General features: G+C 35.3%; 1 protein-coding gene across 2 annotated transcripts; it reads right to left on the bottom strand.

Annotated features, from left to right (window-relative positions):
- Positions 1-941: 941 nt before the first annotated feature.
- Positions 942-12,376, bottom strand: LOC125653711 (uncharacterized). 2 transcript variants are annotated; one of them, XM_056143197.1, is made up of 4 exons: positions 12,243-12,376; positions 5,585-5,699; positions 3,345-3,508; positions 942-1,813 (listed from the first exon to the last, which is right to left on the bottom strand). In XM_056143197.1, the coding sequence occupies exons 1-4, from the start codon at positions 12,295-12,297 to the stop codon at positions 1,650-1,652; spliced, it is 498 nt and encodes a 165-aa protein (XP_055999172.1). In that variant the 5' UTR covers positions 12,298-12,376; the 3' UTR covers positions 942-1,649. The 2 variants fall into 2 exon arrangements, with proteins under 2 accessions (XP_055999172.1, XP_055999171.1); XM_056143196.1 differs by lacking the exon at positions 12,243-12,376 and adding an exon at positions 11,473-11,608.
- Positions 12,377-12,784: the final 408 nt, after the last annotated feature.

Here is a 12,784-nt window from a genome sequence, read left to right as displayed (position 1 = left end):
TTGAGGCTTGATCTCAACATTAGACCTTGAGACTTGATCTCCACATTTAAACTACATTAAGTTGTCTTGAAAATATGCTTTTCTTCATTTTATATAATCCCGTGGGGATCCGGGTTTAGAATAAGTCCTCAGTACCCCTTGCTTGTCGTTAGAGGCGACTAAATGGGGCAGTACTTCGGATAAGACCACAAAAACCGAGGTCCCGTGTCACAGCAGGTGTGGCACGAAAAGGATCCCCCCCCCTATTCGAAAGCCATAAGTGCCGAGTATAGGTCTTAATTTTGCAGCCCTTCACCGGCAGTTGTGACGTCTCCATATGAGTGAAATATTATCGAGTGGGACGTTAAGCGATATACAATCAATCATTTTATTTCATACAAATTCGTTTTCATTTTGTCACATTTTACAGATTCATCATTTGGCAAAAAGGGGGGATTTTTAGGGGCAAAATTTATGTGAAAAGCATTATTCACTTACTGAACTTTCTTATATTTGCCATTAAATGAAAGGTTTAACACCTAGGACTGTAATTCATTGGGCATGAAGGAAAAACTTCCGAATCGATAAATGTCAAACCAAACGTTTAAGCGAAAACAATGATCACTTCCGCTTGAAAATGGCTGCCATATTGAATTGAAGTGGACCCATACATGTTGCTTATACATCGAAGAACTTTGAAAGATTCATGCTTTCCTCATCAAGTTAGCAATTTTGCAAAACGCTTTGCACCAATCAGCCGGACTAGACTAAGTATGTATGTACATGTATGTATGTAGGTAGTTAGGTATGTATGTATGTATGTATGTACATGTAGGTATGTATGTAGGTAGGTATGTACATGTAGGTAGGTGGGTAGGTAGACATAAAATTGTTTAATGAAGACAATCAACTTTTCTGACCAGAATACCTTTCATATTGTAATATATTGAATGAAGACATGATGTTTTTATTAAAACGTTTTATTTCAACGCAATTAGATCTCTAAGGTAAAACAACAACAAGAATACAATGAGAATGCAGTAAGGTAAAACAATGAAACAAAACCTCTAACAGTAAATATTGAAAACAAACAGATTTTGGACACGTGTGCGTACCGCGCTGAATGCAGCTTTCAGTTTGCTGATAATTTTAAACTAAATTCTTAATGATATATTTTCAACGAGATGAATAGAGCTATATTTGTAACGTGAAAAAAAAACCCAACAAAAAATCAAAAAAAACCAAACAAACCAAAAAACCAAACCCCAACCCCCCCCCAAAAAAAAACACCCCCCCCCCAAAAAAAAACCCCGAAGTGTTTTAAAAATAAATAACAGTTCATGAACAAGATACGTTGAAACCCTAACAAGGTCATTTGAAAAGGTCAAGATCAAGATCAGGTTTAACTGTTGAAAAAAAAGAAGAAGAAAAAAAGGAAAATAAAACTAAAGAAAACATTTCAACAGTCTGAAATGGTCTCATTTTTACACCATCAACATACCTAAAGTGTTCAAGATATCAGCTACCATACGGTGTACACTTTTAAACACAAAGAAGACAACGCATGATAATACACAGAAACACACAATCATTTGAATTCATAGTCCGTTATGAAGCTAACTTGTATGAGATATTTTGTAATTTTTGTGCCGATCATGACATCACCGTGATTAAGACACCCCTTCTGGCTGAGAAAAATGGAACGCCGGGGGAGGACTGTAGGGAGGAGGATTAGGTGCGTAGGGTGGGGGCGGAGGGGCGGACGGAACTACTCCGTACTGGCATCCGCTGACAGTCACGTACGGTCCACTTGTATACAATCCATTGTTTTGATCTGTAACGAATCAATAGATAGATAGATAAATAGAATTGAGACCTTACGTTACTGAAACCTTCTGACAAGATGGATGCAAAGGTTAGGTGTAAAGTTGAAGTGAACAATGTAACTGATACTTGTAGGAGAACATCCAGACGAAGATGAAATGGTGCTAACTAATATCGTAACATCTTTGTAACAGAAAGAAAGAAAATGCAACGGACCAGACCGGGATTCGAACCCGGGCCACCTGTACCTCTACTCAGGTGCTCTATCAACTGAGCTATCTGACCGGCGATCGAATCCGACTGATTCCTACACCTTTATCTGATGACATGAGTCAATTTATGTAGATTGTTTTTCATCGGTGTACTTACACGTATTGACGTAGGATACATTTGAGGATTGCCCTGTAGCGGTGTACTTACACGTATTGATGTAGGATACATTTGAGGACTGTCCTGTAGCGGTGTACTTACACGTATTGATGTAGGATACATTTGAGGATTGCCCTGTAGCGGTGTACTTACACGTATTGATGTAGGATACATTTGAGGACTGTCCTGTAGCGGTTTACTTACACGTATTGACGTAGGATACATTTGAGGACTGTCCTGTAGCGGTTTACTTACACGTATTGACGTAGGATACATTTGAGGATTGCCCTGTAGCGGTTTACTTACACGTATTGACGTAGGATACATTTGAGGACTGTCCTGTAGCGGTGTACTTACACGTATTGATGTAGGATACATTTGAGGACTGTCCTGTAGTGGTGTACTTACACGTATTGATGTAGGATACATTTGAGGACTGTCCTGTAGTGGTGTACTTACACGTATTGATGTAGGATACATTTGAGGACTGTCCTGTAGCGGTGTACTTACACGTATTGATGTAGGATACATTTGAGGACTGTCCTGTAGCGGTTTACTTACACGTATTGATGTAGGATACATTTGAGGATTGCCCTGTAGCGGTTTACTAACACGTATTGATGTAGGATACATTTGAGGATTGTCCTGTAGCGGTTTACTAACACGTATTGACGTAGGATACATTTGAGGACTGTCCTGTAGCGGTTTACTTACACGTATTGACGTAGGATACATTTGAGGATTGCCCTGTAGCGGTTTACTTACACGTATTGATGTAGGATACATTTGAGGACTGCCCTGTAGCGGTTTACTTACACGTATTATGTAGGATACATTTGAGGACTGTCCTGTAGTGGTGTACTTACACGTATTGACGTAGGATACATTTGAGGATTGCCCTGTAGCGGTTTACTTACACGTATTGATGTAGGATACATTTGAGGACTGTCCTGTAGCGGTTTACTTACACGTATTGACGTAGGATACATTTGAGGACTGTCCTGTAGCGGTGTACTTACACGTATTGACGTAGGATACATTTGAGGACTGTCCTGTAGCGGTGTACTTACACGTATTGACGTAGGATACATTTGAGGACTGTCCTGTAGCGGTGTACTTACACGTATTGATGTAGGATACATTTGAGGACTGCCCTGTAGCGGTTTACTTACACGTATTGACGTAGGATACATTTGAGGACTGTCCTGAAGGATGGATGATTACTTGGCCGTGAGATTTCTTCTTACACAGTTGTACAATGAGACAGGTAATGCACGTGATGATGAGCAATAGACCAATGATGCCCCCGATCACCGCCCCCGCAATCGCTCCAGCACTGCAATAAAAAATCAAGTTGTTTCACTTCACTTGGAAAAATGATTTCTATAAGCTTTTTATTTCATGGGACGTAGCCACGATTCATTCTAAAGATCACATGAGGATACCCCCCACCCCACCCCAATCCCTAATTTTTGATTGGTCAGTTGTACGAGTCTGAATAGAACGTCTCAAACAATATGCGTCACCACAACATCAATGAAATATTCTTGAAAAGACGCTAAGCAAACAAATAAAACATACCTGTCCAGAAGTCTCACGCCTTTACCGATTGTTTAAGCCCCACTTCTAGATTAATTAGTATGACCATAGTATACATTTGAGACGATTAGGTCATTTTAGAATATGATACTTATGGAGTGCCAAATAATTAAAGATATTTTTAATTATTTGAAGATATAAATTCATTTGATGCGCGCACCAATTCAATTATAGGTATCTTCAAACAATTAATGTTATCGTCATTTCTTAATTACTGCGTGCATTAATTGAATTGTTCATAGCATTGATTATTCTGCTAAATTGATGAATGGTATAATTGAATTGTTGCTCTCTTCAAATAAATTGATGATATCAACAATTGAATTGATGCATGCTACAATTAATTAAAGAGAGCAATAATTCAATTAATGCCCACATAAATTCAATTAATGCTCGCAATAATTAAATTATTGCTTTCTTCAATTGTATTGTAGCGCGCATCAATTCATTTAATGTGCGCGATAATTTGAATCATTATCCTTTTCAATTGAATTAATGACGTTATCAATTCCATTGAAGCGCGCAGTAATTCTTTTAGAGAGCGCAACTAAAACATAACCAGGTATACCTTCATTTAACGTATCCACAAGCGAATCAATGATATCATTAATTGAATTGTTGCTCTCTTTAAAAGAATTGTTGGGCGCATTAATTCCTTACACTTATTGAAAATGGATGTTAACGGCAAACTAACAACCCAACTGGGCGCCACCTGATAACTGAAAAAATGTTGAGTGTGGCGGAAAACATCAATCAATCAATCAATCAATCAATTAACGGCAAACTGACAACTCAACTGTATGACAAACGGGATGATTTCAGCTTCTCCATCGTCAACTTCCCATATCTATGTAGCAATATTCCACTATCACCTGCATTTGGTGTTTATCTCTCTCAACTGATTCGATACGCAAGAGCTTGTTCTGCGTAAAATCAGTTTTTGAATGGAGGCAGGTTACTGACAAACAATATGATGGTGTGGGGTTTTAACAGTCTTGTTTAATGTCGGCAGCATTTCGCAAACTCCATGGTCGTTATAACAAATTAGTTTGTCAATACAACCTATCATTGGGTCAAATGTTGTCTGATGTGTTTCATGCCGATTGACAAGCCGTTCTACATGAGTTGTACATGTCTGGCGATATAGTGTAAGCTGGTACCCTAACCAAGCAATAGTCATCTAACCAAGCAGTAGTCATCTAATCAAGCAATAGTCATCTAACCGAGCAATAGTCATCTAACCAAGCAATAGTCATCTAACCAAGCAATAGTCATCTAACCAAGCAATAATCATCCAAGAATAAAGATTTTTAAATCGTTTTGGGGAATACAACGTAGTATAGACAGTTATTCACAAGTTTCTTCAAACCGTAAAACGGGCGTCCTTTACCATTAAGAAGATTTCAGTTTCTATCATAAATCATCTTCACTCTTTTGTACTTGTTGTTGGGTCGATATATTTTCATGCCGATGAATATACAAAAATCTATTTTAAAAATAATATGAAAAAAATCTGTTTTTAAAAAATAGAGAAAAATCGTCTTGAGTTGCGTCGTGGTCGCTATCACAAACCGTTTGATAGAAGAAAAAATCGTCAAATCAGGCCCATAATAAAATAGTCACTTCATGTCCGCCTTCACGATTCTCTCCCCCAATAATCTTCATACACCGAATAACTCCCTCCCATCCTAAATATCCAGACTCATGAGCACACTTTATATGATAATTCCTGGATCCGCACCCATGGGGCCTATACTAAATGTCCGCTCAATGCGAATGAACAGAGGCCTAGATTGCACACCTGTATACATACCTGCTGTCGTAATAAGAGTAGTAGTAGTAGTAGTATCTACTATAGTAGGTACAGTAGTAACGGCGGCGGTAGTAGGAAAAGTAGCAGTAGTACCCAGCCTCAGACAGTCTCAGTACTAGAATAAAAAATCATAATTAGTGAGTAGCATTAGTACTCAGACAGTCTCAGTACTAGAATAAAAAAAATCATAATTAGTGAGTAGCAATAGTACTCAGATAGTCTCAGTACTAAAATAAAAAAATCATAATTAGTGAGTAGCATTAGTACTCAGACAGTCTCAGTACTAGAATAAAAAATCATAATTAGTGAGTAACATTAGTACTCAGACAGTCTCAGTACTAGAATAAAAAAATCATAATTAGTGAGTAGCATTAGTACTCACACAGTCTCAGTACTAGAATAAAAAAATCATAATTAGTGAGTAGCATTAGTACTCAGACAGTCTCAGTACTAGAATAAAAAAATCATAATTAGTGAGTAACATTAGTACTCAGACAGTCTCAGTACTAGAATAAAAAAAATCATAATTAGAGAGTAGCCTTAGTACTCAGACAGTCTCAGTACTAGAATAAAAAAAATCATAGTAAGTGAGTAACATTAGTACTCAGACAGTCTCAGTACTAGAATAAAACAATCATAATTAGTGAGTAGCATTAGTACTCAGCCTCAGTACTAGAATAAAAAAATCATAATTAGTGAGTAGCATTAGTACTCAGACAGTCTCAGTACTAGAATAAAAAATCATAATTAGTGAGTAGCATTAGTACTCAGCCTCAGTACTAGAATAAAAAAATCATAATTAGTGAGTAACATTAGTACTCAGACAGTCTCAGTACTAGAATAAAAAATCATAATTAGTGAGTAGCATTAGTACTCAGCCTCAGTACTAGAATAAAAAAATCATAATTAGTGAGTAGCATTAGTACTCAGACAGTCTCAGTACTAGAATAAAAAATCATAATTAGTGAGTAGCATTAGTACTCAGCCTCAGTACTAGAATAAAAAAATCATAATTAGTGAGTAGCATTAGTACTCAGACAGTCTCAGTACTAGAATAAAAAAATCATAGTGAGTGAGTAACATTAGTACTCAGACAGTCTCAGTACTAGAATAAAAAAATCATAGTGAGTGAGTAACATTAGTACTCAGACAGTCTCAGTACTAGAATAAAAAAATCATAGTGAGTGAGTAACATTAGTACTCAGACAGTCTCAGTACTAGAATAAAAAAAATCAAAATTAGTGAGTAACATTAGTACTCAGACAGTCTCAGTACTAGAATAAAAAAAATCATAATTAGTGAGTAACATTAGTACTCAGACAGTCTCAGTACTAGAATAAAAAAATCATAATTAGTGAGTAGCATTAGTACTCAGACAGTCTCAGTACTAGAATAAAAAAATCATAATTAGTGAGTAGCATTAGTACTCAGACAGTCTCAGTACTAGAATAAAAAATCATAATTAGTGAGTAGCATTAGTACTCAGACAGTCTCAGTACTAGAATAAAAAAATCATAATTAGTGAGTAACATTAGTACTCAGCCTCAGTACTAGAATAAAAAAATCATAGTGAGTGAGTGGCATTAGTACCCAGACAGTCTCAGTACTAGAATAAAAAATCATAATTAGTTAGTAGCATTAGTAACCAGCCTCAGACAGTCTCAGTACTAGAATAAAAAAACATAATTAGTGAGTAGCATTAGTACTCAGACAGTCTCAGTACTAGAATTAAAAAAATCATAGTAAGTGAGTAGCATTAGTACTCAGCCTCAGTACTAGAATAAAAAAAATCATAATTAGTGAGTAGCATTAGTACTCAGACAGTCTCAGTACTAGAATAAAAAAATCATAATTAGTGAGCAACATTAGTACTCAGCCTCAGTACTAGAATAAAAAAATCATAGTGAGTGAGTGGCATTAGTACCCAGACAGTCTCAGTACTAGAATAAAAAATCATAATTAGTTAGTAGCATTAGTAACCAGCCTCAGACAGTCTCAGTACTAGAATAAAAAAACATAATTAGTGAGTAGCATTAGTACTCAGACAGTCTCAGTACTAGAATTAAAAAAATCATAGTAAGTGAGTAGCATTAGTACTCAGCCTAAGTACTAGAATAAAAAAAATCATAATTAGTGAGTAACATTAGAACTCAGACAGTCTCAGTACTAGAATAAAAAAATCATAATTAGTGAGTAGCATTAGTACTCAGTCTCAGTACTAGAATAAAAAAATCGTAATTAGTCATGATCAGTTGTTAAACAAGTTGAAGAATAGTCTATCTTGACAAAGGTGTGACTGTTATACTTTGGTAAAGCTAAACATTCTTCCCTGTAAGTAAAAGAGGCATTAAAATCTGCAAAATTACAGATTCAATTCAATGAATGAGAAATTATTTTAATAAAGTAAGGATGATAAACTTGTATGAAAGAAAAGTTGTTAAAAATCATGAATGTAATTGTAAAGCCATTGGAAGGTCATATCTTGAATTAATTTAATGCATCCTTGGATGTCTCGAGTTTGTGAATATTTTCAAAGTTGAAATTTTAATAGGTCATTATCATTTATGTTAAGCTCGGTTTTCAACCAACTGTTTTGAAGTTAACTCGGTTCCATAAACCAGTATGTGCACATTTTACTTTCATCTATATGTTTTAATCTCAGTTAATAAATTAATGAAATAAATGTTCTATAAATGTGTGATGTAGTGTTCTCTATGTGTTGTGTGTGTTTATATAGGGGCTAGAACTATTTCAATGAGGCCCAAAAGATGAAACCGAAGTTTTCACCGAGGAGCGAGGCGCCGAAGGGGTAGGTGTGTGTGTGTGGGGGTTGGGGGGGTTGGGGGGGGGAGGTCACCCCTGAAAAGTATTTGAAATATCAGGACTTATTTGCACCACTCTGAGCATCAAAATGATTGTAATAGACATTAAATATTGTACAACGTTTCAAAGATTTTTAAACTGTTAAGTCGAATAAGTTATTGTGATCACCAGAAGTTTAGAAAAACTATAATTATACATGTAACCATTATTTACATGTACATCTTGTAGAATACATTATAAAAAGAAAATATTCGACGGAAAAATAGTTTTATATCCGATTTTAAAAATATATGAACCTCTCATATTTTGCAATCATTTACAGACAAAAATGTGTTTTAAAAATGAAAAATAAATAAATATGCAGGCACGTGCCTATTCGAGCCTAATGAAGCTACGCCCCTGCATAGTCGTCATTGTTGTCTAAGGGATCCTGGGGCCCCCTTCCATTATACCCCCCACATCTATATTTTCCGTGAGTTGAATAAAAGAACTCATGACCTATCTTGACACAACGGTTACATGTACAAACTGATTAAACTACTCAGTGTTAAAAATACTAAAGAACTGATTAATGTTGGAAAATTTTTACAGTATGCTACTAAGCTACGAAACTCTCATATGGTGTGATATCATTTGTTTAATCTAAATTATACATCGTTGTAACATTGCCGCCTACTCACTCTCCATAATGCCATTTTTGTTTGTTTTATGATTGTATTTATGTATATGATATCCAATGAGCCTGGGGCTCACGGAAATAAAGAATCTGAATCTGAAATACCCCAGTAGGAAGGCTCTACTTGATTTACCATCACCATAAACACGTTACAATCACCCCACCGTTTGTGTGGAGGTACGTACAATGTCGTTACCAAACCTCGACATTGTGAGGATATGTACATACAGCATATACTGCTCCTGTATGTATTATATCTTATATTTACTGTACTGCATGTGTATTTATACATTTGTATATGTGTATGTGTACGTGAATCCAATGAGCCATATGGCTCACGGAAATAAAGAAACTAAAACAGTAGATTAATTATTTTTAACCACTTTACCGCGGTAATGATAGAAAGCTTTACGTCTGTATTAGTATCTTTTATTAAATCTTTCAATTAGTAAAATTCATGTATAAAAATTTACTTAATTCATAATAAATTTTCATTTGTAGCAGACTTTTGAAATCAGAAAAGCAAAGCAGGGATCCATTCATATACATTTATATGGGAATTATCGAGATAAAGAGCCGCAAGCGTATTTTTTTTTTTAGTGAAACTTAACTTGAAAGTTTATTCATAGACTTTTAAAACAGCAGAACCAAACCTTTCTTGCAAGTATACACATCATTTTTATTTAACATCAGATTATGGAATTGTATTTTTTGTTCGCAACGGCCCAAGACTTAGTTCTGAGAGTGATGAGTACCGGTGTTGTAGCATAGAACCCCCCCCCCCCCCCGCATAGAGTTTCCCTCCGGAAAAACGGATCCGGGATAGACATTCCCCCCGGAAAGATGGGCCTGGCATAGAATTCCCCCCTAGGAAGAATTAACCCGAGCCCAATTTTCCCCCCTAGGAAAAACCGTCCCAGTATAGAATTTCCCCCTAAATGACAGTACGCTCCCCCCCCCCCCCCCCCTTCTTACAGTTTAGCTATGTATCCGTTTCCAGTTCTATTACTAGAATTCTCCAGCTTATTCTTATCATTCTTTATTTTTAATTTTGAGCAGGGTCTTGTGTATCGTGAACAATCATTATCTTATGATTTTAAAAAAAAAAGAAGGAAATTATTCAAATCGTGTAATGGTATGTCAAAATTCATTCAGAAATCTCAAGTCTTTATCGTTATTTACTTGTATCTAGCATTTGAAATAGTGAAGTTGGGAAGAAGTTAACGTTTTTTAAATCAAAAATTTCGACTTTAAATAAAAGAGAAAATTATTTTTACTTTTATTTGTACAGTTCATCTAATTTACATTTCAGATATTTTAATTGTATATCATTTAGTCGACTTTTTACGAAAAATCATAGTGATATTGACCATCGTCTTTTGGGAAGCATATTGTATTTACAATATGCATTTCAGTTTTCAGTGCGTAAACCCAACTTCAACATCTCAAAAAAAATATTCGTTTGTTTTATGAATATCGTAATATTGATGAGCGCATATCTATTTCATTAATCTATAACAAATGAAATCGGATCCGGTAACCGGAGGGGGAAAATTCTATACCAGGGCGGTTTTTCCGCCCAGGGGGAAACTCTATACTGACTTTGTAGATAGGGGGAATTTATATACTGGGGCGCTTTTCCCCCTGTGGGGGAAAATCTGTCCCGGGGCCGTTTTTTCGGGGGGAAAGTTTATGCTATAACACTGGGTCGGATTAAACTGCATGGTTTTCGCCAGTTTCAACGCTTACTTTCAGTTTAGAATTTCAATCATGAAAATAACAAACATTATACAAAATATTATAAATCAAAATCTTTTTACAAAATATCAGAAATATTATGCAAATGATTATGAACATTATAGAAAATAATCATAGATATACAAATAATCATAAACATTATACATCATAAATATATTTATATAATAAACATTTTACAAAATATCAGAAATGTACAAAATATTTTTTAACTACGTGAATTATATCGTAGATCGATCCTTAAATCTGCTGCATTGTTGCTGTTCAATGTAGGAAAACATGAAGCGAATTAATCTTATACAGTTTACCGCGGTCATGTATTTGATATATCAATCATGACTTCCATGGACTTGAAATGTTAGTAAATCAATTTACCTTCATGATGGATGCCAATTATGGCAGAAAAGAAAAATAGGGATCCATCAAGATCGAGAGCCGCAAGTGTATTTTTTGGATATTGTAAATTGGAGTGAAATTTGATTTGTAGTTTATCAAAACTTTTCCAAGAAATATTTACCATATAACTAAACCCTTTTTGTAAGTATGAATACCCCCCACCCACCCCCACCTAATTAATGCCAGGTAATACGGAATCTCTAGAATGTGAGATATCATCATGACCATCATCACTCACCGTGTGAAGGGTACGTAATCACAAAAAATGCAGGATCAAAGACACGTATATATTTTGTCCGTGATGTTCGAAGTGCTGAGACTACATAAAAAGGAGAATGATGAATACACGAGTATATCATTATATGCGAATCATTTCTTTAATGTTAAAATATTTCGTGTGTCAGATGGAAATTTGAGACATTGTTCCCAATGACGAAAGAATACACCAGCAAATCCTGTTTGTCAACATGGAAATATCACAAACATGATATAACATGTGTTTACTGTGTGGGTGGCATTTGCAAATTATATTGTGAAATACTCCTTTAAAAAGTCTGCTGTAATGTTGTAGTTCGTGTATACACTTTACATAGAAAATATTATTAGATTAACGGCGTGATTTATCAATCCCTTCACACGACCTGTGATTTTTTGTTCCGCATCAATGATTCTTTAATTAGGTATACGGGGTTTAAAATCTTCCTCGTATCCGTCTTAATCTTTGAATTATGTGTGCTTCCTGGTTACTTTTATATTATCATTAATCATGAAGGAAAAAGACACCCAAAACGAATCCCTAACAAAACTATATTCAATTTTAAATCATACGAATATTACCGATTCCCAACACAATCTAATTATTCTTTCCTTTACCGCGGCAGAGAGGAGAGCTTTGTTTTCTACAAAATCATGTTTGTCTCAGAACAACTAAAACACTGGTTACTTATAACTTTGTATACTTCTGTTGGATAAACATTAATATTACATTGGTGTAGACTTCATACTCACGTAGACACACAGAGAGAAAACACAGTATCTGTAAAATGTGCGTTGGGGAAGCCATGTTCTCGTATTTATATATAGCGTTTTGAGATTGGTATACATTTAAATGTCACGGACTTTAATCATGAAAAGATTCAAAAGATTTAAACCGTACTAAATTCTTGGCAGAGGGTTGAATATCTTTAAATATCGTGATCAATGCACACATCCATTATTTATTTATTGTGTCAATGCAAAACGTCATTGCAACATTAGGCTTCTTTGTACATAAATATTACGGTCCTGTGCAAGCCAAAGGCTAAAAAGATAATTCATATGAAAACATGCACGATACCATTATTAAACGCACACACATGTATAGGCATATGCAATAACCGTCTCGGTATCGATTTTAAAGGTGGTCTTCTTTCCTTACATGTATGTATGTGGATCTATTCACACATTTAGCAGGATTTAAATTTTCCTCTTGCACCGAAGAAGTTTTGTTACATTTTTCGATGATTTTCGAAGGGTAATCGAGTTTTAAACACGTAACTTTAATGTAAACA

This window comes from Ostrea edulis, chromosome 7 (genome assembly GCF_947568905.1).
Source record: "Ostrea edulis chromosome 7, xbOstEdul1.1, whole genome shotgun sequence".
Classification (NCBI taxonomy): Eukaryota; Metazoa; Mollusca; class Bivalvia; order Ostreida; family Ostreidae; genus Ostrea; species Ostrea edulis.
This window is presented reverse-complemented; position numbering and strand designations above follow the sequence as displayed.